The sequence below is a fragment of the Aethalodelphis obliquidens genome, unplaced genomic scaffold, assembly GCF_003676395.1.
Source record: "Aethalodelphis obliquidens isolate GAN/ISIS:26980383/991018 unplaced genomic scaffold, ASM367639v1 scaffold89, whole genome shotgun sequence".
NCBI classification, from domain to species: domain Eukaryota; kingdom Metazoa; phylum Chordata; class Mammalia; order Artiodactyla; family Delphinidae; genus Aethalodelphis; species Aethalodelphis obliquidens.
In genome coordinates this window covers 3,243,682-3,268,684 of record NW_020838033.1, presented here as the reverse complement: position 1 = coordinate 3,268,684, position 25,003 = coordinate 3,243,682, and the positions used below count along the sequence as shown (strand labels likewise).

The 25,003-nt window shown below is 45.8% G+C and overlaps 1 protein-coding gene across 4 annotated transcripts in view; it reads right to left on the bottom strand.

The window, feature by feature from the left end:
- SOCS7 (suppressor of cytokine signaling 7) overlaps window positions 1–21,395 on the bottom strand; it is a 34,161-nt gene extending 12,766 nt beyond the window's left edge. Inside the window, exons 1-7 of one of the 4 annotated variants that reach the window (XM_027094730.1) lie at window positions 19,591–21,394; window positions 11,713–11,777; window positions 9,068–9,172; window positions 7,467–7,597; window positions 6,855–7,023; window positions 4,256–4,384; window positions 3,946–4,101 (exon numbers count right to left, since the gene is read on the bottom strand). In XM_027094730.1, the coding sequence (XP_026950531.1) occupies window positions 3,946–4,101; window positions 4,256–4,384; window positions 6,855–7,023; window positions 7,467–7,597; window positions 9,068–9,172; window positions 11,713–11,777; window positions 19,591–20,555 (1,720 nt within the window). In that variant the 5' untranslated portion in view covers window positions 20,556–21,394. Of the gene's footprint in view, window positions 1–3,945; window positions 4,102–4,255; window positions 4,385–6,854; window positions 7,024–7,466; window positions 7,598–8,488; window positions 8,591–9,067; window positions 9,173–11,712; window positions 11,778–19,590 lie in introns of all 4 variants that reach the window. The other 3 variants (XM_027094733.1, XM_027094731.1, XM_027094732.1) reach the window with 3 other exon arrangements.
- Between the last annotated feature and the right edge of the window lie 3,608 nt (window positions 21,396–25,003).

Below are 25,003 nucleotides of genomic sequence, written 5' to 3'. Positions count from 1 at the left end.
GGAAATAAATCCAACATAAGACACCAGTGCAGCGAAAGTGAAAGACAAGGTAGAAGAGTGATCATCAAGAACTTTCCTCTGGTCCTCACGCCAGGGTCCTGGGCGCAAATCCAGTTTCCAGCCCCTTGGCTATTTTCTCTTTCCCCAAAAAGGAGCAGGTTAGGAGTGACAAACGTCTTTCAGGTCTGAGCACCCAAACACCCAGGTCTTCCTCCCACAACAAACTGTTCCCTGAAGGCCAGAATTATCCAGCCCCAAACTTGTCAATAGGGCCAAATTGAGAAATTCTAGGATACAAGGAAGACATAGCCCTAAACAAGTAATCATGGCCTAAATGATGGTTACAAAAGAGGAAGCGACCAATTTCCTTAGAGTTATCCAATTCAAAGTGTGATTAAAAAAAAACAAAAAGTGTTTTCTCTTCAGGCACTTCACAGATGATGGAGATTCTCCCAACTAAGAAGGACACATTCACTTTGAGTTCTGGCTCTCACAGCAACAGAAGTTTTGTGCTAATCCGATCACATTCTCTTCCTGAGATTGCTGCTTGGTGTTAGGGGTTTAGTTTACAACTGTGAAATGGACCAGACTGAGGTGTAATCAGCAACCTCAGATTTACCATGACCATGCTCCAACACTGCCATGAGAAGAGATAAGGGGCAAACCAAGCTCAAGTGCCATCATTTTTACCACCGATTCCTCCCCCAGATGCGAACTATTCCACTTATTAAATTCCTTCTGCTCCTTACTTGCCACCATCCAGAACTTTCCCATTAGTCCCAGCTTTAAAATTCCCATAAGCCCTGGCATCCTTTTACACCAGTCTGGATGTGCTGTGACTGCATCCAGCTCTAGATCTGAGCCAGAAAAACCTGACGTTGCATCCTGACTCTGCAACTCACTGCACATCAGTTTCTTAATCTGTATTTTAAAAAAGAAAAAAAAAAGGGAGACTGTAACATCCCTTCAAGGGATTTTGTAAGGGTTAAATGAAATAATACTAGCCCCTTGTAGGCATTCAGTTATCATCATCCCAAAGTCTAAACAAAAGGGCTCCTTTTAGAATGCACCGTGTTATAATCCCTGGTGCAGGCTGACAGAGCTCAACCTACATTCTAATGACTACCACTTCCTCACGGGAATCCTCCCCCCTAATAAAGTCAGCCTCACAGAATGCCTAGACCTCTGTGATAAGCAAAGGAAGGCAGCAAACAATGGTAAAGGAGAACACTGGCCTTGCCTTCTTTGTCCCAATCCTTCAAAGAGAGGTCACTTACAGTCTAGGGGTAAATACTAATTCGCTTTGCCTTGTCAACTTGGTTACCATTTTAAGTGCAAATGGATATCCTACCTGTAGCATTCCTCACAGGTCCTAGAAAGACAGTCTCCACTAATAAACACAATTCTGACTTCTTCATGTCCTCTCCACAAATCCCAGCAAACTCAACCTGCAATTGGCTTACTGCTATTTTCTTCCCATAACAGAGGGTGGGAAATAAAGCACAAGATTTGGAGTTAGTTCGGCCTCAGTTTGAATCCTGGCTTCAGCACTGAGTAACCTTTAGAGTAAGTGGCTTCACTTTTTTTCTTCTAAGAAAGTCTTTATTCCTCCTTTATTTTTAGAAGATAATTTCGCTTGATACAAAATTCTAGGCGAGTGGTTTTTTGTTTCAAAACGTTAAATATTTCAATCCACTCTTTTATTTCTTGCATGGTTTCTGAAAAGAAGTCTGATTTAATTCTAATCTTTTTTTTCTTAATAGATCTTTATTGGGGTATAATTGCTTCACAATACTGTGTTAGTTTCTGTTGCACACCAAAGTGAATCAGCCATATGCATACATATGTCCCCATATCCCCTCCCTCTTGAGCCTCCCTCCCATCCTCCCGATCCCACCCCTCTAGATCATCGTAAAGCACCAAGCTGATCTCCCTGCACTATGCTGCTGCTTCCCACTAGCTACCTAATTTTACATTTGGTAGTGTACATATGTTGATGCCCCAGCTTTCCCTTCCCACCCTGTGTCCTCAAGTCCATTCTCTATGTCTATGTCTTTATTCCTGCCCTGCAACTAGGTTCATCAGTACCATTTTTTAGATTCCATATATATATGTGTTAGCATACGGTATTTGTTTTTCTCTTTCTGACTTACTTCACTCTGTATGACAGACTCTAGGTCCATCCACCTCACTACAAATAACTCAATTTTGTTTCTTTTTATGGCTGAGTAATATTCCATTATATATGTGTGCCACATCTTCTTCATTTTTGGGCCTCACCCTTAAGTTTCCTCACTGACAAAATGAAAATAATCTTTTTTTTTTTTAAGTAGACCAATCTATTAGCTAACTGTTGCAAGAAATTACAGCTACTGAAATAAAGAACCTGACAAAGTACCTGGCACATGATAGGCACTCAATAAACAGTAGCAATCACTGCAAGCTCTAACCCTTAACAATGTTAAAAATCTTACTTAAAATTTCTGCAGACAGGGCACATTTGTGGAATGAAACGTGCTATACCTGAGGAGTCCAAGACTCCATGAAGTCTCTCAATACTCTACAAGTAGATACATGCTCCAGACTTCAGAATCCTCTGAGAGGATTTCCCTGGTTCACCCACAAACAGAGCTGATTACCCACCCTGTCCTTGTCAATCACTGTCATGTCTTGTATTGAATTTAACATGTGCTCTTGCCTTTATCTTCCTACCTGTCCCCTTTTTTAAGCTAAGAGCTCTCTGAGCATAGAGTAGTGGCTTATTTTTGATACTGAGTTTAAAAAATAAATGTTTGTTTGTTAAATAAATACCCCAAAAGCCACAAACTCTAAAGATTGCTAAGCAGAGTCAGTTCCTGTAAGAAAGGATTCTAACATTTTCCTTTTAACCAAGTCAACTGCATGAGACCCAACTGTCTTGACAGCACTGAGGCAAATACTAAATGAAGTGAGAATTAATACGGTTCGCACCCTGTTGTGCCTTATTGAAATCACCAAGATTATAAAACACACTCCTGTAACCTGGTTCAATCCTGTTACTAATGTTCTGCTGGAGGCTTCCCTGTAACGTCTTTTTAGAGCAATTTCTTGGCACCCAGTTTGTTTAAGAACCTTAATTTGATTCAATGGCAAAGCATGAAGTTCTCATGTTAAGTTCTGTTTGTATCTTACAAATTCCTCAGTTAATGTGCTTGCCATTTTACTTTTTTCCAACACTATAAAAGCAGATTCTCGCAAACCATCCCTTCTCCCCACCCTTCAATAGAGACTATATAGCTACCGCCCTACTTGGGCAGAAAGACTACATAACCACACCAGCAAGGATGGGAACTGCCCAGTGCTCCCAAATGGAGACTAGTCTCTGTATTCAGTACTGGTAGGGATACGGGACACAACAAAAAGTATCTACTCTTTGGACTTCCCTGGTGGCGCAACGGTTAAGAATCCACCTGCCAATGCAGGGGACATGGGTTTGAGCCCTGGTCCGGGAAGATCCCACATGCCGTGGAGTAACTAAGCCCGAGCGCCACAACTACTGAGCCTGTGCTCTACAGGCCGCAAGCCACGACTACTGAGTCCGCATGCCACAACTACAGAAGCCCTTGTGCCTAGAGCCCATGCTCCGCAACAAGAGAAGCCACCGCAATGAGCAGCCTGAGCACCACAACGAAGAGTAGCCCCCGCTCGCCGCAACTAGAGAAAAGCCCGCACGCAGCAAAGAAGATCCAATGCAGCCATAAATAAATAAATAGGTAAATAAAAAGTATCTACTCTTTGACAGAAAGTTTCGTACAAATGGACAGAGCAGACTGCTATTAAATTCAGCCTCCTTGACACTCACCATTTCTAGTGAATACTCTCTTACTTTCCCTGTTCCCCAAGGAGATGACCTAAGAGCTCTGTTTCACATGTAAGTGTGAGACGCCTGGATCAGGGACGAGATACCTCTGCAAGTTAAATATTCACATGACTCCTGGGCGTCAGTGGTGGGATCAGTTTTTTCATTCATATGATCAAAGAAGCAAGATCCCTTCTCAATATGTTGAGGGATCAATTCCTTCTCAATACAAGGGCAGGAGAGGGATCTAGGAAGAGTGGTTGCTACAAGAGCCAGGAAGAAAAGCTTCAGGTAAAAAAGCTTCAAGTGTTTTTGGGTTTGGTTTTTTTTTTTGGGGGGGGTGCAGGGGAGGGGGTAGAGATCCTACACTGGATCATACCCAAGTCAGTTAAATAATTAATGTAACTATAGCCTTACCTGGAACCCTGGATCTCAAGAAATAGAGAAACTTCCCATTCTTGGAGTGCATGATGGCTCTCTTAATGAACTCCACCACTGATTGACAGCGATCCTCAAACTTGGGATGACACCACAGGCTGAAGGTTCCTGCCATGGAAAGTTAAGGAGAGGTAAAAATGCAAAACTTACTTCGAAAAGATTTGAGAGGCTGGCTTGAACATTTTAATGATTCTCACTTCTGGGAGGGTAGTTTTTAGTCAAGCTGAGTCAGACAAAGGTCCCTGTTCCTGCTTGTTCCACAACTAATGGAAAGATGTTGCCTTTAATAAGACATAAAGTAGGTCTTACAAGGTTTTTGTTAAACAATAATAAATTCAAGTCAGAAAAAGAGATATAAATAGATTTTGTTGGCTATGAACATGAATCTTTAAACCACAGACCATAAAGAAAAGACTGCTATAGCAAAAGCGAGTTTAAATGACATACCCTCAAAAATATCTAAGTCTTCAAGTATGCATGGAATAGTCCAGGAAAGACAAGAACAGCAGTTTTGTGGGTCTCACTCATTCATATGTGTGTTAGGCACAAAAATCAAATTCTAAGTCTTTTCTTCTGTAACTTCTAAAATCCCATGCTCCAACATGTTACAAAGATCCCACCCCAAACTTTAGAATCCCGAAGGCAAAAGGGAATCTGAACTCCCATGACTTAAAAAAAACAACAACAAAAAAACTCCAACAACTAAAGCACTAAATCCAAAGGAGTCACAAAAGGGATACTAATCACTCAAGAGAACTATAGATGTGAGTCTCCCTAATTACTCTCACAGGATCACTTAAAAAGACGAAGACAAATGTTCCACTGCAAGCTGGCAACTGAAAGGCCCACAGGCTTCTATTAAAAATTCCATTTATTCAAGGAAGAAAAGTCCCTTTGAACAAAAGGTAACTGGAGAACCATTTGAAAACGCCCTCCCATTCCTGGCATCTCACCTATCAGGAACCTAGAGGTCAAGCATTCATTCTTCATTTCCATGGCCTAGTCACATCATTTTAATAGGTTTATAAAAGCACTTCACTCTGAAATGCTTTTTCTTTGTTTGTTTGTTTGATTTTTGTTTTTAGAAACAGCAGGAAAACAGGCAGCAGTCTACCCCACAGTTCTCTAATTCTCAGGTCTTTGGACTGAAGTTCCTTTCTCTTCATGCATCTCGAAAGCAGAGGTGGAGGGGCTTCCCTGGTGGTGCAGTGGCTAAGAATCTGCCTGCCAATGCAGGAGACACGGGTTTGAGCCCTGGTCCGGGAAGATCCCACATGCCACAGAGCAACTAAGCCCGTGCACCATAACTACTGAGCCTGCGCTCTAGAGCCCACGAGCCACAACTACTGAGCTCGTGTGCCACAACTACTGAAGCCTGTGCACCTAGAGACTGTTTTCCGCAACAAGAGAAGCCACCACAATGAGAAGCCCATGCACCACAATGAAGAGTAGCCCCTGCTCGCTACAACAAGAGAAAAGCCCCGCGCGCGGCAATGAAGACCCAACGCAGGCAAAAATAAATAAATAAGAAAGCAGAGATGGGGGCAGAGGAAACCATGGACAAAGCTATGCTGACCTAAACAGGTACTTCCTGTCTAACAAGAGAAGCAAACCAAATAAATCCCGCAGAACATGGCTGAGAACAGGAGAGAGACAGTGGTGCCTGAGAAGAGCATGAAAGAGCCCCTTACTTGAAATGCAATATCTAATATAGCTCATTTGAAGTTGATCACATGTGGGAAGAGTATGAGGGATAGGGGGGCAAGTGCCTGAAACGCCCCAGAGTTCTCCACACTTTTTAAATTTGTAGCATATTACAAATTTTTGACAAAGGATGTATTAGCCAGCCCTACCACCAATGACCATCACAAGTTTGTGGCCCAAGTCAAATACAGAATGCCCATCCAGACTGCAGTGTTGAACAAGTCAGCTTCTCGACATCACTGGAATATTAAGCACAACCGGACCACAGAGGGGGAAGTACTGCCAGGAAGGAAGACAGACAGTCTAAAGCACGTTGATCCCACAAACTCTCATAGAGTTCTGATGACTATTTCCTATGAGACTACAAAGCTGACCAAAAGAAGACATAATTATCACCATGCTGCCTGGCAAGAAGAGCTGATGGGACTTCCAGGCAAAGAAATTCAGAACAGAACAGTCACAGGATCAACAAATTCTCCTCTTTGTATATATGATTTAATAGTAAATATCTCTAGATGGTAAGTTTAATTATAAACCAAAGTTTGGAAGAATGTGTCTAATGGTCCTAGGTTATTTCTTCCTTCTACCAAGAGTTTTACTGGCTTTTTTCTGTTCTTCTTCAGACTCTCCAATCTAGTAGACAAGATGCTGAGAATACTTTTAAACGGCACCCTTAGGCTCCTCCCAACCCCCACCAACATTTCTTCCAGTGATCAAAATCAGTGCCCATATCAATATTCAATTGAGTCTACGAGATTTTCCTCCCCATTCACAGTTCCATTTCTATGAATCCTTCCAATGAAAAAGTCAGATAGCAAAGGTAGGAAAAGGCAAAGGGGGAAGAAGCCTTCCTTCAAATGCCAGCACCTCTCACCTCTGTAGTGCTCCATTCTGGTGTGATGGGTGATACCCTGTGATCGGAAACTGAGGCTCAGGATATAACGAGGATCAGAGCTGTCTCGTACCAGGAAAGAACCATCGGGCTTGCCTTTCAGCTTCATCTCTGCATCTTCCCAATTCATCGGCCCCCAATACCAACCACACTATCAAAGAAGAAGTGGTCAAGTAGTTAACAGAACAGAGAAATGTCAAAGTTTTCAGCACAATTTCTCTTACCACAAGAACCCCGTTTCCAAAACACTGCAATAGGTAAAGGCTGCTAGGAGTGTCCCAACCATTAGCAATGAACACCAGGTTCATCACACTTTTAGGTCTCCAAAGTAACAGAAAAATAATTTTACAATTCCATTACCAAGGCCCTACAAAGAAGAGAAGAGCGACCTGGGTTAACTATGTAAACATTTCTCCATCACGTTCAGATTTTTTTTTTCAGATTCAATTTTACAACATCTCTTATAGAACTAATAATAGCAGCATATTGTTTTGTCACTGTAAATACAGAGGCAAGGAAACTACTCTTCCTCTAAAAATAATAAAAGGGGAGCTGGAACAGAATTAGGAGAACGCAAGAGGAGGCACCACTTACCTTCTCCAGCTCTCGAAGGCTGGCTGCAAAGCTGCTTGAGTCAGGCCGGTACAGGGGACACTGGAGGGGTGGCGGGGGTTGGCTGTGCAGGGATTCGGCTGCTCGGAGGGGAGTGATCCGGGGAAACGCATCTGCAGGGCAAGAGAGTGGCGGTCACTTGTCGACCCTCATTGTTCCCAACCTCAAGAAGACCGTCCCCCCAAAACAAAGAGGCTAACTGAAGAGGGGCAAGGCATTAGAAGATAAGCCGGAAAGGGTGGAAGCCAAAGCAGTGGGGAAGAGCTGGATGGGCTGGGTCAAAAAGCTGTGTGGGCTCGTGTAAGCTGTGAAGGATGGGTGGGGGCGTTTAACCCCAGGAAAGGGGTAAGGAGCAGCTCACTAACCTGACTAAGGTGACTACTTCAGGGCCTTCACCAGCCTAGAGCGATTCCAACTTCTCCCACCTCGAGGTGAAGTGCCAGTAAAGCAGCCTTGGAAATAGTGACTCGCTTACTTGCCCGGGAAGAGCAATGATTTTGCCAGGCAAGTAGATTTTGCCAGGTGAGTAGAAAATAATTCATTTCATTCATTTTATGCCTTGGGTACTGGAGGCTGGCAAAGCAGGTATGGGCTACTGAATGCTTGGGACTTATTTACAAGGCTGCAGTAAATGCTAAAAGCTTAGAAAACCACAGAACTTTGAAAACCAGCAACATATTAAACCTCCTCCCTCTACTAAAATTAAGGCAGTTTCCTAAATGATACTGACTCAAAGACTGCAAAACAGTTTCAGCAGCAAAGAGACAAAAATATCCAATAGTCTTTTATCTCTACCAAAAATCAGATTCACCTCCATAAAGAAAACGGGTTAGAAAAACCAGTTCTTGGCCTCATTTCCAAGGAGTTCTGGTCCAGCCAAGGGGATACAATTTAAGCTTTCTCATAAATTCTGTTATTTCCATAAATAAATTTCTCCCATCCTTCAGAAGTATATCACTTGGTACTCCCCACTCTTGCAAGTCCTGCGTCTAGGCTAAGCTAACCTGGGGCATGAGGTGGAGGAGGCGGAGGTAGGGGGAAAGACTGCAGGGAAGACCCCATCGGAGCCACAAGGACAGATGTAGGCAGCGTCCCACTGATATCATCTAGAAGAGAGAACAAAAGCAAGAGGTTCAGAAATATGGGCACAGAATGAGCAAGCTGAAGGCAGAGGAGAGGGAGAAGGATCATCAGGCTGCCCTCTGGGGCAAGATGGCCTGACCTTCACCCTGTCTTTTTGCACACAGGGCAACAATCATCTTAATCTGGTTTCCTTGGCTTGAAAGCAGGAAAGTAAGGATATCCCTAAAGCTGCCCACTAGCAGTAGATTCAGAGCAAGATAAATACCCTTTATAAATAAATAAAGATCGAATCCATATATGGACAGTAGATGTTATAGCATGCAGGTAAGAGACCCATTTAACCACTTCGGGAGAGGACAGGGGTGCTGAGAAAGGGACAAGAAATAATTGGGCCATCAATAGAAACCCAGGAGCTTGTTTGGCTCCTGGCAAGGAACAACAGGTCCATAGAGCTCACCCTCCCACTAGGGCAAGAAGACAGAGAGGGGAGGAAACTATACCTAGGAGGCTGAGGCTTCTTCTTGGAGGAGGAGGGGGAGTTGGAGGGTGTGGAGAGGTCAGGCCCCGCTGAGAGATGTCCACGTCCACAAGTGACACTGTTTCACCTGAGGGATTCATGGAGCAAGCATGTTACAGTAGCACCTTGCCCAAAGCCGAGGCCAGGAAGCAAAGGGAAACAGAGGGCAAGCAAGGGAGGCTAGAGAGGTCCATGGCTCTCAGAAAGCTCAAAATCTAATGCTCCTTGGCTGGAATCCCACACCCCGCCCAAAAAAACCACCTGAGAAGTCAATTTTAAGTTCCATCATTCCTTAACCCCGTTAAAGATCAAGGATCTTTAAGACAAAAACATGGGATTGACAGTTGAAAAGCCAACTAATCCTGGCTCTGCCACTGAGGATATAACCTTGAATAAGAGGTCTTCTTTATTCAAATAGAACCCACACCACTTATTTTTTACAGATTTGTATACCAATTTTTGCCTCGGAGAGCAAGGCAAGCAGCTTGTTACAAGCCCAAATGGACATGGAGAGCAAGTGCCATTAAAAGTAAGAGCTGTTAAGCTGAATGCAGATAGAGGCCCCAATGCTAGCTCTACCTTCTTCCTAAAGGGCTTTCCACATCTAGGTTTTCCAGGATACTCACTCATAAGAGAACCAACCATTTCAGATATCCATTAATTCCTAATAGTTGAGGCTGCAAAGGCCGAAAAGTGCATTTACAACCCTAATAATTTTTTTTTTTTTTTTTTGCGGTACGCGGGCCTCTCACTGTTGTGGCCTCTCCCGTTGCGGAGCACAGGCTGCGGATGCGCAGGCTCAGCGGCCATGGCTCACGGGCCCAGCCGCTCCGCGGCATGTGGGATCTTCCCAGACCGGGGCACGAACCCGTGTCCCCTGCATCGGCAGGCGGACTCTCAACCACTGCGCCACCAGGGAAGCCCTACAACCCTAATAATTAACTACTTCCTCAGTCAGCCAAATGTCAGGCACATGGTTTCCTTACTTCCCAGCATGTCACGCAGTTCTGTTCTCTGCCATATACACTCCTTCTTGCCACCCAACCCCGTCTAACCTCTCTCCACTTGAATCACCAGAGAACGAAGGGTATTTTATCGACAAAAGGTTGACAGCCAAGAATAAGTTTGTTTTGGTAGGCCTGATCCACAACTCAGAATTTGGGATTTCTGTAATTTGGCCCTTAGGGTGTTATTTCCAACACCTTCTTCTTATTTGGGAAGCTGAATTACCCCTCAGCTAGAATTTTAATGTTTCCCAGTTAAGAAAATGAGGTAACAAATATCTCTAAAAGGCCAGAAGCTGGGTTTTCAGAATCTAATATGGTTTTTTTTAACAAAGGTCTTGAACACTAATTAAGATAAGCAGAAAAGCTCTTCCAAAAGTCATCAGTGGAAGTTCTAGGAACTCATCACACAGCTTAATGACTGAGGGCCTAGCTGCCCAGAGCAATGCAATGAGCCCAGGTTTCCTGAAGGGTCAGAGAGGTCTAGATTGTATGCACTTAAAGGATGTAATTCAAGAGAGCTAAGGCTCTTTGAAATAAGAACGTGGAACCTGAAACTACAAATGTGGGTTTCATTACTTTAAAAGGGAAACAACTACTAACTAGAAAGACATTCTGCTACAGGATAAGATCCTTTAATTCGTTGCTTGGGATAAGAACAGAGGGGATATGAACAGAGGACCTCCTTCTCCACCTGTGCCTAGTGCAGGCACCAACTCACCTGTCCTGACAGCTCACAGCAGTCTACCCAGTGATGGGGGTTCCACTAGCTGGCTTAACATTTTCCTGGAAATGTCCAGTCCCAGATCAGAATTCTTGCAATCATCTTTTTTGAGGGACACAGTATCCAAAAGAGTTTGAAATTGGGATTTGGTTTAAAGGCTTCTCAGCCATGCCCAGTGAAGAGCACTCAGTTTCTGAGATTTGAGGCTGTGAGCTCCAGACTTCCTTTTCTACAGCTCATTCAAGCAGGAGCTTCACACCTGACTCACAAAACAAAAGGTCTCCCTCTCAGAAAAAGCCCCCCTTTAAAGGAGAAGGCAAAAGGACATTTGACCGCTTTCCTACTTTAGCAACTGTGTTCCCTGCTGCAAGAGGAGAGACTTAAATTAGATCCAGTGAAGAACCCTTTAACAGCTGCAAGAACTGCTAGCCCCTAAAATGGGTAAGACAAGAGTTCATGTGATCCCCTTTGCCCAAAGTCTTTAAAAATAGACCAGATCATCATGGATCATGTTTATTAGATAATCCATGAACTCCCTTGGAAGCAGGGACAGGAACTGTATGACTTTTGGGGAGTCCTTGATGCGTTATGAGCCTATAAATTTGTAATTTCTACTTTTAATTTATATGTGATGACCCTGAACTAAAGCCTGCATAACTGCCAGGGCCACATAATTACCAGCATGCAGTCTCTACCTCAAACTATAAAACATCCAAAGTCAAGAATACATTTCACACCATAAAAATAGCCTCACCCCAAACCCAGCAGGCACGAAATGAAGAAAATAACTGCAGACATGCTTGAAGCTCCCTCTGAGATGCATCTGCAAGCGTTTCCTGACTCGTCTCAGAACACTCGTGCTTTCAGATGTCAGAAGAAAAAGAAAGAGATCACCCTTACCTGTGAACAGGGGGCTGAAGGAGACTGGAGAAAAGGCACTTTGAGTTCTTGTCAACCTGGGTTTCCTGAGGGGTGAGAAGCACACAGAGAATGAGGTGCGGAATGAACACACATGCATTTAAATCACTGCAACAACAACAACAATAACAAAAAATCACTGCAACACTCAATTCCAGATGCACCAAAAAACAAAGCAAACCCTAGTCGTTGTCAGCCACACTTTTGTAATAAAGCCTAAAATTTAAAGGGGGAGAATAAAACAATTAAGGCAACTCCTAAATAGATTTGGCTACAGAATTCAGCAGCCTACAAAGCAATAAGAAATCTCTTTGGAGCTTTCCATACCCATCACATTAAAAGACTAAAACACCTTGAGTGGTAATTAGTAAGTCCATTTCTAGAAGAAGCAAGTCGGACACAGAGTTGATTTTCACATGGGAGCCAAGAAAAAGGTTCTTGACCTGAACAGGTGCCACCTCAGAGCACCAGCTTTCCCTCTGGGCCTGCTCCTAGGAGCAGGAAGTCCCAAAATGAATCAGGCAAGATTTTTGGACTTGAGGACAGCACTATAGGATACACATGCAATCTTCAACCAGTAAGAACTCTGATTTTTGCAAAATGCCTCCAAGCCATAGGTCAAAACCAAAGGGGAGCCTCTTCAAGTTAGGAGCTCTACCTGGCACCCAAAGAAGACGGCCTCTTCCCCTTTGAGAGCTGCCAGTCACAGCTCTCCCCCCAGGACTGCTCCTGATACTGCTCCCAAACCAGCTGGAAAACCCAGATCTCCTGTGAAGACACACCAATTTCAACTGGCTTTTGGGCGAGAAATGAAAGAAATCCAAAAGACTCTGACAAAGACTTTCTGGCTAGAAACGTGCTGAGCTCAAAAAACTCACCTCAGAATGACTGAATTGACTAAAAGGGAAAGAAGTTGAGGAGGTGATGAAAATATGCTATACCTTGATTATGGCAGAGGTTATGATGTTGACATCTGCCAAAATTAATAAAACTGAGCAACTTTAAAAAGGTGAATTTTAGGTGGTATATAAATGATATGTCAACAAATCAGGCTTAAAAAAAAAATTCTACCACCAAATTAAATGCCTGACTCCACACCTTGTAGCTGGCTCACTTTCCAAAATTACTCTCACCCAAAGGTTGAAATAAAACTTCAACTTCACCAATAGACAGGGGCAGAAGCAAAGAAAATCCAAAATGAAATCCTATTTTAAAATATTTGACTTTGGAAGATCTTTATTCATTTACGTTTTAACAGAGATGTCTGCTCTTCTCAGAACTCACTTCAAACAGAATTTCAAAACCATACTGTGAAGACCTTACTCAGAAACAGCCAAGATGCCGGAATCCCTCGCCTGACCTATCTCACACGCCCTCTGCAGCCGCCTCCACGATGAGGCTTGAGAAGTCTAATGATGGTGCCCACTGTCAACGCCCCGCCCACAGCACACACAGGAGAGGTGGCTACATCAGAACAAGACACAAGCACACACAGTCCCTCTATTTATAAAAGTTGCTCATGGCAGTCTGCAGCTTAGTTTCAACACTCCAGAGGGCTGGAATGGAAAGTTAATTCCACTGGACATTAACTTTAAGACTAAAGAGCTTTCAAGCTGATTTTTATTCAGTAACTTGTGGATACAACATTAAACTCAGCAAGCAGAAACCTAAAGCACTGGCCTTTCGAAGGGTTCACACCTCAGCCATTTGGCAGTTTGCCTCTTTTCAAAGGAAGCTGCGTTACTCTGCCATCTGCCCATACTGGGGACGAGCCTCCTCAGTGCCAAGCACTGAAGAACAGCAGTACCCAAACGCACACATCTTGCGGAGGCCTTCTCACTCCAGCTCATCTTCTCCCCGCCCCTGGCATTTTGAAGAAAATCATAGTTTCTAGGATCTAGAAAAAGAAATACATACGACTCTAAACCCAGGCAGAGCCATTTGAGAGCCCTAGGATGGCTTTTTCTGGCAAATAAGGAAGGTTAAAGAAGTAGAAGGTCTAAGAGGCTGAAAGGCTAATAATAGATATGAGTGCTTCCTTCTCTCTTTGGGGAGATATTGTCTAACTGAAAATCCAAAACAGTTTCTGTCTCAAGGATCCTGAGAGCATTCTAATGGCAGTCATTCATGAAAAGACCAATCTAGACAACTATAAAAAACAAAGCAAGGGAATGATGAACATAAAATTGAGGATGGTGGTTGGTTACATGGGGGAGGGCGAGATGTAATCAGGAAGTAACACACAGGGGTCTTCAAAGGTACTGATAACATCTATTTTTTAAGCTTAGTGATGGTTACCCAGGTACACATTTCATTATTATTACTGTACATACACTTTATACATCTCTTCTTATATATATGAAACATTTAAAATGATAACCATTCTAAGCTGGATGTGCTGTTTTTTGGAGAGCAACATGAATGACACAGCTCCAGATAACATTTTTAACTAACCCTTCTATACTACATTCCCATATTATTCTATTCCTCCCCAGACCACCTTGACAAGCATTAGGGTACAAAGTTAAAGCCACTGTAACTCTGCCAGTGGGCCACTTGCATCTTAGCAGCAGAAAAACCTGATGGGTGGTGTGGGGTAGGACTTGGTGGGCTATGCCTCAGATGGCAGAACAAGACAGGGGCAGCAGAAGACCTTAGGTAAAGGTCTTCTCTGAGGCAAGTAGTCCTTTGTGTCAGCTATGCACTGCTTGTGCTGCAGGTAACAGAGATAGGATGCCTCTGTCCATTTCCACTCTGCAAATTACTAACTGTATAGCAACAGATTTGTGGGATAAAAGGAGTTCATTAGACTAGACAGGCTGACAACACACTGATATAACCACTGGCCACTTTTCAAATTCCTTGAAGCCTAAAATATAAACAATGAAATAGTAATGCTTTCCCTCTCTTGTCCATAAATCCCCTCTATGGTGTCCTAAGACTTACACATGTCCTTTTCTAACTTCTAAAGTAGAATGTCCAAATATCAGGTTTTGCGGCCACAATTTACCTCTGCCCCTGCTAAGGCACACAGTGCCAAGTCAGCCAGCCTCTGCCATTTCCAACACATCGTAAGCCAGTGTCTGCTCTTGAGCTACAGGCACAAAAACCACATGTTCATTTTTAGTTCCAATACACAGACCTGTGCAACACGGTCAGATCTGAAACTCCACCATAAACCAACTAAAGAACCTATGGAGGGAACTTCCAGAGAAAAGCCCAGAGGTGTAGCCCAAGGTCTAAAACCTTAGGAATGATGTCAGTGGACAAAATGTTAAGAAGTAAAAGACACAAGACTCAAATGGACAGAGATTTCTGAAGCCAGGCTGCTCATTCCAAAAGAGAGCTTGTCAACCACAACCACTTCATGGAAAAATAGTTAAAAAGATCAACAGAATATGGACCCAAAACCGAAACATAAAGTCAGACCCTCCTTGGGACTTCCCTGGTGGCACAGTGGTTAAGAATCTGCCTGCCAATTCAGAGGACACGGGTTCGAGCCCTGGTCCTGGAAGATCCCACATGCTGCCAACTAAGCCCGTGCGCCACAACTGCTGAGCCTGCGTGCTGAGCTCTGAGAAGCCCGCACACCACAACAAAGAGTGCCCACTCTCCACACTAGAGAAAGCCTGCACGCAGCAACGAAGACCCAATGCAGCCAATAAATAAATAATTTTAAAAATAAAAACACTTGGAGTTTAAAAAAAAAAATCAGACCCTCCTCACCACACCATAAAATCATTTTGCTCTCAGCATGTCATGCTCTTTCTCAAAAAGACCCCTTAGACCTGAAGACCCAGGAAAACAGAGAAAAGGGTTTCTCATGTCTGCCAGGTCTGTCCACGACAGCAGGGCCCCAAATTGATGCCAAGGGAGCCTGCCTCTCTTTCCAGAATTGAATCTTTCTTCCCAGATAGGAAACCACTACAGAACTGTTCTCCATTTTTCCACCTCACAACTATGCAGACTGCCAGTAATATCCTCAACTGGTAAGTAAGAAAAAAACAAACCTTGAGAAATGAACAAGGTACCCATTTCCAACCAAGTATGTATTATGTGATGATTCAAAAAAGTAAGATCAAATGCTATTTCTCACCAAACACAAAGGAAGACAATCAGCTAAACATATGTGAAACAGACAAGGGAACTTCACTGGTTTTCCTGAAATAGCAATCGTATATAACACTGAAGCCCACGGGCATCAAGCCCAGCTCTCTGAATCCCAACATATGTGTGTTACACGGCCTAGCCCAGTTCTTCAGAACAGAAACCTGATTAGCTGGTGGGCCCATTTCTTCCTTCACTTCAAAAGAGTTACCTAAGCTAACTCATACTAGACCTAAGGCTCTGTATATCCAGGAAGGTCAACTTAGCAGACTCTAAAGCATCTGAAAGGAACTAAAGTTTGCTTAATGTTAAAATATGTAAACTGTTAAGCCTTATTAATGATTGTAGGGGGACTTCCCTGGAGGTCCAGTGGTTAAGACTCAGCGTTTTGGGCTTCCCTGGTGGCGCAGTGGTTAAGAATCCACCTGCCAATACAGGGGACATGGGCTCGAGCCCTGGTCTGGAAAGATCCCACATGCCGTGGAGCAACTAAGCCTGTGCGCCACAACTACTGAGCCTGTGATCTAGAGCCTGTGAGCCACAACTACTGAACCTGTTCACCACAACTACTGAAGCCCACACACCTAGAGCCCATGCTCCGCAACAAGAGAAGCCACCACAATGAGAAGCCCGTGCACCGCAACAAAGAGTAGCCCCCACTTGCCGCAACTAGAGAAAGCCCATGCGCAGCAATGAAGACCCAACACAGCCAAAAAAAGAAAAAAGAATCCTCCTGCCAATGCAGGGGACACGGGTTCGAGCCCTGGTCTGGGAAGATCCCACATGCCACAGAGCAACTAAGCCCATGTGCCACAACTACTGAGCCTGCGTTCTAGAGCCCGTGAGCCACAACTACTGAGCCTGCGTGCCACAACTACTGAAGCCCATGTGTCTATAGCCCGTGCTCCGCAACAAGAGAAGCCACCGCAATGAGAAGCCAGCACACCACAACGAAGAGCAGCCTCCGCTCGCTGCAACTAAAGAAAGCCTGCACGCAGCAACGAAGAGCCAGCGCAGCCATACATACATATGTACATACATAAATAAATAAAAAGACTCTGCGCTTCCGCCACAGTGGGCGCAGGTTCTATCCCTGGTGAGGGAACTAAGATCCCACATGCCGTGCGGCATGGCCAAAAAAATAAATTAATTAAATAAAATTAAAAAATGATTGTAGGAGGTACTTTCTAGTAATAGCTGTGGGGAAGTTAAATGCTGAGAAGAGCAAAGAGAATCATGCCCAGAGGTTACTGTAAAAGCCCCAAATTATACAGCAAAGACTGCAGAGACTCGTAATTAACTCCAACAATAAGAAGGCAGGCATATACCTTCTGGCAAAAGACTGACATTTCTCATGGCTTCCAGGTCCTACCAATCAAAACAAGAGCACAAGCTAAAAATCCAAACTTATCCTTCCTCCCAACAGGGCGGACTTACTAAGGAGGTGCAGATCCATAGAAATCACAACTACCCTGGCCAGACTTATCAAGCTTCTCACAGCTGCGAGGCTGCCAGCAAGACTGGCACATAGTAAGCTGTGGAGAAGCTAACAAGAAAATCTAACAGCACCAAATCCTAAGCACTAAAAAAAAAAAAATCACCAGTTCAATCTTACTGCTTCTCCTCCAAAAGCACAAAATATTCCATCTCAATTTCTCTTGTCTTCACTCTATTCCTATAAGGACAGGAACAAGACAGGAATCACTCCCATTTTACAGATTAAAAAACGGGGGGAAGTATGAAGAAGACAAAATTGGCCCACATCCCACAGCTGATGCTGGAGTCCTACATGGAATCTAAATGTTCACATTCTCTGTACAACATGCTGCCTCCTAACAGCAGTCAACCAAACGTTCATACATGAATACCTAGCTCTTCTCCAATTCATCAGAAAAAGCTCTTGGACCAAAAAATGTAATTCTCCAGTGCCCTGAACTAAGCTTCTTTGCAGAGCTACAGCCCAATTTGCTCTGCAGTAGAAATCTGTATTGTGCTTAGTGTGAGGGTTGGTCACAGAGCAGCCAATGACCATTAAATTCTGCTTCCAAATGCAAAAAACCGTATAATGTTATATGCCTTTTCCTCCTCCTAATCTATTAGACGTAGCAGCTAATTTCACGCCACACCTCCTATTTGGCGTCTCTGGAATCTTAGACCAAGTCCTGGTCAATATGGAACAAAGGCAAGACAAACCACAAGAAAACTAGCAATCTATCCTATGTCATTACCCACAGCTTCAATCCTGCCCTCCCCCCAGCTGATGAAAATTTCATCTACACTGGTTACATGGAGCATCGAATGCAGAGCCTACCACGAAATAGCTGCTTCAGCAGCCACACTTTTCCAGACCTGAGCTCCCAGCGTGAGTTCATTGGGAGGCAAATGTGGGAACATACATCTACCTGAAGGGGCAACACGCACCAACCTACTGATTTCCTCAGGAAGTCTGGGTTTGGTCTGATCCCCAAGATAAGTCCCCAGCCCAGCTGTTCAGAAAAGGCAACAAAGTCAAACTGACCAAGGGAATTCCCTGGCGGTCCAGGGGTTAGGACTCTGCGCTTCCACTGCAGGGGGCACAGGTTCCATCCCTGGTCAGGGAACTGAGATTCCCCCGTGTCACATGGCAAAAACAAAAAGAAACAAACAAAAAAAACCTGACCCCACACTTTCCTCTTAAAGTACAAGTTCCTTTGAAAGGATGAGTGGTTTCCAGTCCAGATCACACCTTAGGACCGACCAGGGAGCTTTTTAAAAATCCAGTCTTGGCCCTCTGATCATTTCCCAAAGCTCCCCACGTGACTCTGGTGAACAGTAGTTCTCAATGTTTTTCAGCCTTGGGTTGTGGCTGCCAGTGCATCTCATGGATCCATCACATGAGCTGCATCAAAACCAATTCCAATCTTTCTAAGAACCCACTCAACAGTGCAAACCACAATGGCAGTTACCACAAGGGAAGTCTTATTTCATTGACACAAAAGTTGACAGCTTTTCTAAACCGATGTACAAATCTAACACTGGATATCTGAGAGCCGTCCACCCTTCAGAAATGCAGGAAAAAAATGTCTAAGTTTGGAATTTTCATCAATTGGCCTAGAACTCATGTACTAATGTACATGAGTATACCTCGTACTTAGACTTCTCATGTGGGTTTGAGAGCAAGGCTATTTTCTATTCTCACAGTGGTCAGCATACAGGCTTGAGATACCAAGTATATCTAAGAAGCCAACCAAGAAAACATTAAAACTTTGAACAGAGATGCCCAACTGACTGGTGGCCTACAACTACACAAGTCTGTCACATCATCTGCACGCGTGAGTGTGAAGGGGGTGCTGGTACACAGAAAGAATAAGCAAGGTGGTCAAACACAACACCAACTTTTTGCCCCAAAGGCTACACCTTTCCATCAAGCCCCCTGCCAGGGGTAATGGTAGACAGACACCTTGGAAAAACTTTAAAAGCTGGGACAGGGTGGGCGTGGGGGGGGATGGTTTGGAATCATCGCCCAACTAGATAGAGAGATGCTAACCAGCTGATAAGTGTCACCGCGCGAGTGAATTCTTAGAGTGAAGGCTGCTCCCACAATCAGCTCTAACCTAATGGGCAATGTCACCACCTTTCACCCCAAGTCTCCGCCTCCTTATGAAGACCATACCTTAAGAATTGTCAGGATCGTGTTAGCAGTAGAATAAAAGGGAAATGAAACAAGAAAAGGAAGTCGGTCAGCCAGCCCCACCGCCCCCCAGCCGGTCTCACCTCCCCGCGTCCAGCTCCCGGCCCGCAAAGCCTCCCACGTCTGTCAGGCTCGCAGCTGAAGCACCCAGCTCTCCGGAAGGCCTCTTGCCGGCCCCATCCCCACCGCCGGAGCCACCGTTGCAGCTCTTCGTGCGGAAGAGGCGACTGAGGCGGACTTTGAGGGAGCTCTTCCGAGAAGGGCCCGCGAGCGGCCGGAGGGGCCCAGGAGGAGGCGGGGGTGGGGGAGGTTGCTGCTGCTCCCCTCTACTCAAGCGCCCTGGAGGGACCAAGTCCTGCACCAGGAAGGGCACCGGGGGTAATTCAGGGCCCGGGGGCTGCAGAAGAAGCCGGCCGCCCCCTCCTCCTCCGCGGCCCGGGCTGCTGAGCTCCTCTTCCGAGCAGCTGTTAGTCTCCAGGCTCTCGGCCTCCGACTCCAAGCCTTCCAGGACCAGCAGCGCGTCGCTCGTTTCCGTGGGGTCCTCCCCGGCCTGCGGGGCGGCAGCAGGCGGCTGGGGCTGCGGAGGGGGCGGCTGCGGGGGGCACGGGCACGGGCAGCAACCCCCGCCGACCGTCTTGACCCCGGGCCCCGCAGGCTGCCCGAGCCCCAGAGCCGCCAACTGCGCCTCTAGTCCAGCCGCCGGGCCCCAGGTCCGCTCGAGCGCCAACCCCGGCGGCAGGGCCTTGGGGTCCAGGGCACAGCGGTGCCGAGGACACAGCAGTTCCGAGGGTCCCGGCTCCCGGGCCGCCTCCGCGTCCTCCTCCTCCGGCGGCCGACCCACGTTGCGGAACACCATCAGCTGAGGCGGCCGGGAGCCCCGCGGGCCCGGCCGCGCGAGGAAGGGTGGCGGCGCGGGGCCATGGCCCGGAGGCGGCGGCGGCGGGCCTGGCTCGGGGGCCGCCTCTCCATAGCCGAGCAGGCGGCTCAGGACGCGGTACGAAGCGGCCGCCGCCGCCGCCTCACCATCCCGGAGCTCGGCCCCCTGCATCGGGGAGAGGGAGGGAGGGCGGGCGGCTGGGAGCCGGGCTGGGGTGGGGACTAGGCCGGGCCCCTCCGGAGCCCCGCCCGCCGCGGCCCCCGGAACGACAGTGCTAACGGCCGCTGCGGCCTCTGCCTCATAGAGGGGGCGGGGGGCGCGCGGAGCCCAGCGCGAGCCCACCCTGCGCGGCGCCGCCGAGCACCGCCCCCAATGCGTCACTTCCGGGTGATGGTGGCCGCGCCTTCTCTCCTGGTCGTGCTCGCGCCGGCCTCTCCGAAAAGTGACGTTACGCGGGGCCTGGGCCGCTATTGGCCGCGAGCTGCTTCTCGCCTAGCCCTTAGTCCGGTACCCCGACCCTGGTTTTTCACTTCCCGGGCCCTCTGGCCGAAGCCACCCTTCGGGATAAGGTGGGGTGGCCCTGGAAAGCTTGGTCTAGTCCTGGGAGAGAGCTGCTGGCCTTGGGAGGACGGTACCTTTGGCTCTGGTCCCGCCTATGCCGCTTGCGATGTGTGACAGTGGCCAAGTTGTTTGTTCATTGACTAACTGTATCCCCCCCTTGGCATCCAGTGAATATTTATGGAATGACACATGAATAACATGTTCTAGACCCAGTGCTGTGCTGATAAATGTTGAACAGCCGACTGTCGGGAGAAAAGGGGAATGTATGCACATATATAGGTACATAAGGATGTGTAGCACAGAATTTACAAATAATAGTGTACATTTGCAGATTCCTTATAACTAATTTATTCTAACAGAATGCTTTCACTGATTTTTGCCCAACTGCTGTATGGGTAGCCAACCCGTGGTTTCAGTTGACTGGGGAATGTAATCACAACATGGATGTTGGTTGATGTCCTCTGTGTCAATGTAAGAGGAAAATGAATAAACAAGACGTCTTACCTGTCAATTATGGGAGTGACTTCTTTGCTGAATAAGAAAACAGTTTTCAAATACTGAACGAATACTTCCTCAAGTTTTGTGCAATACAGAATGTAATGGCTACAAACATAACACATTCACTTAAAATCTGAATTATTTACATTTTCTCATCACTTTCTTAAATCTAGATTATCGACAAAACAATCAAGTCCCTATTTGTATCGTCTGCCGATTTCTCTGGTGTAAATCCTCCCACAAAGGCTGATATCAATCTACCATCTTGACTTTACTGAACACAGAGCATACTATTATGCAGTAGTTTCATACTATTATGTAGCAGATACAATAACACAAATAACCTCAAGAGCACAGGTAAATAATAATAGTAAAATTATTAGGAAGTGATGAGTTTTGAGAATGTATTACCTTTGTTTTTAATATATTTAATGTTTGTATAATTTTTAACAGTTGGCTGTGTTTAGCATCTGGCTTGTAGGGAATTCCCTGGCAGTCCAATAGTTAGGACTCTATGCTCTCCCTGCTGAAGGCCGGGGTTCAAGCCAAAAAAAACCCCCAAAAACCAACTGGCTTGCAAAATTTATTCCACGCCCCCTGCAGTGGGAGTGCAAAGTCTTAACCACTGGACCACCAGGGAAGTCCCAAAATTTCTGAAATTTTAACAGTTGGCTTTCACAAGCCTGTATGAGCCAGTTCCACAGTACCACTAGACCTCAGTTTTCTCATCTGCAAAATAGGGATAAGGATTGCTGCTTTGCTTACTTGCAGGAATGTTGTGAAGGTCAAGTAAGTTCAAGCTTGTGTAGAGGAGGTGTGACTGGAGGCAGGGAGACCAGTTAGGAAACCATTGCAATCTTCCCATGAAGAGATGTCGAGGAATGCAAAGGATAAGGAGGAAGGATCAGCCAGCAGAATTTAGCAACTTTAGTACCTGAAGGTGCATTTAGGGGAAGATGATCCAGGGTCTGCTATGAGTTCTACAGCCAGAGAGAACTTTTAAAAAAATATTTACTTATTTAGCTGCATCAGGTCTTAGTTGCAGCATGTGGGATCCTTAGCCACAAGCATGTGAACTCCTAGCTGCATCATATGGGATCCAGTTCCCCGAACAAGGATCGAACTCGGGCCCCCTGCATTGGGAGCATGGAGTCTTAGCCACTGGACCACCAGGGAAGTCCCCAGAGAGAACCTTTTAAAATGAATATTCACCAATAGCCTGTGATTATAACCCTTCATGGTTTCCCACTGTTCTTAGGCTAAAGACAAAACTCCTTAAGGAGGCCTATGGGGTCCTGTGTCATCAGACCCCCGCCTCTCTGGTCTCATCTCCCACCAGGTTCCACCTTGTTTTCTCTGCCCTCCTGTTCCACTAGCCCTGTGTCAGGCTCAAAAACATGGCCATTGCATAAGCGATTCCCTTTTCTTTAAAGGCTTTTTCCCTGCCTTTTTGCTTCATAAACTCCTACTCATCCTTCAAATTAAGCTTCTCTCTACCTCAGGGAAATCTCCCTGCCTGGGAACTTCCTCCTCACTGAGCTCCAAGACCACTCCTTTGTTGCACTTAATTGCACAGGTGTGATTTGTTCTCTATCTGCGAGGTTATTTGATTAAAGTCTGTCTTCCCTATTAAGCTGTTAGCTCTGTGAGGGCAGGGGCCTCGTCTGCTTTTTGCCCATCATGGACTCTCCAATGCCAAGGACTGCCTGGCACGGAGTAGGCCCTTGATACATAAGCATGGAACGATTGCTCCATCCTTGTAAGAAGCTCCTGATACAAATTCATCTCTAATTCTGCACAACAGAATTAATAACCTCCCTTGCCCATGAAAAAACTGAAGAGTTCCTTACCTAAGGTCATACAGTTCAAAAAGGTGAAGTGGAATTCAAAACAAGCTCTGACTCCAAAGATTATATTTTCTACCCTCTCTCCAATACCTTATAGGTGTTACTTAGGTTTCTGGAGAAAAGAAGAGAAATTGCTATAGGACCATAGCACACCGGAGGCCTAAGAAGACCACCCAAGATCCTGGCTGTCTCTGGAAAACTCTGGCTCCAGAACAGGTTACCCCCGCGAATGCAAGGTCTGTAAGCTCCACAGCGCCCTCTGCTGTCCAGATACTTTCCTGGCCCCAGAGGGAGGCAGACCATGTCTGCCGCCTGGGGTATCTCCACCTGCCCTGAGCACACAGAGGCACAAGGGAACACACACAGGCTCTTCCTAAGGCAGGGCAAGGAATGCTGCCTTTCTCCATTTCCTTAAATGTCCAGACCTGTAGTTCCTGGAAAAAATATTGAAAATTAAGCTCCAAGCAAAGGAAGTGTATCCTTGTATGAGCTGGATTTGTTGGGTAGGTTTTATGTCTACATATACCTGTTTCCTGAGGGCTATATAAGTGGTCCCTGCAGTGGTAGAACCCTAGTTTAAAAGGTTTGCAAAGAACAATTCAGAGAATCTAAACCAGTCTTGAGTTCACTCAATCGTTCAGCAATGGGCTAGGCTTCAATGATGAATGAGACAGGCATGGTCTCTGCCCCTCTAGAGCTTGCCATCTAGTTTTGAGTCCTAGTCATGCCATTTCCTGGACATATTACCAAGAGCAAATAATTAAACATCTTTGAACCTGTGTTTCATTTGTAAAAATAGGTCAATAATAATCCCCCCTTGATAGAGCTGTTGTAGGGATTAAATGAAAACTTACATGCAAATGCTACAGCACTATTCAAACATAAGTTATTATTATGAAAAGCTTCTTGGGGGAAAAAACAACTGACTATTATGTCTTCACCCAAGGTGTTCTGTTGGCCCTGGACTAACAGTAACCGGTAATAATACCAAGAACGTGGAACGGAGCACTTGCTCACCCCACCCCACCCCCTACCATCCCCCTTTCTGTCGGCACACAGGAATCAGAGAGGCAATGGATGTGTGGATGTGTGATAGAGGTCTGACCCCAGACCACTTGCTGGCTTTGTGGCCTTGAGGAGGTCACTTAGCTGACATTTGGTTTTAGTTTTCATTTCCTTCTCTATTAGAGAAAGGTCTGGGATATAGGCACTCTTAGTTCTGACATCATAGGGATTCTGTGGAGGTTTGTCCTCTAGCCCCCATCTCTTCCTCCACCCCTTACGTTCCCAGTGAAGGTTCCAAAGCAGAACTATTGCTTGCAGAGGCCACCAGTAAAGCAAGAGAAGTTTTTAGCCACCACCACCCAGCCCTCCCTACATAAACTCAGAGATCTGGGACATCAGAGGTTTTAGAAGCGGGGATGGGGGCAAAGTGAGAAGGAGAGAAACTAACAGATAGCACATGCACATGGGGCCAAATCACTGGGCCAGCGATCAGCGATGGGAAAGTGGTGGAAGAGGGAGGGAGAGGAAGGCAGGGGCTTTGTTCCGTGGCTGACTTCAAGAAGCCACACCCTTCTGGATCTGAGGAGGCTGCCTCAGACGGTGCTAACTCTGAGCTTTCCAGTTATTGTGTCCGACAGAGGGAAGGATGTGAGGGGTAAGAAGACCTGGAAGAGCAAGAGAGGTTAGCCATGGTTTTCATGAAGAAAG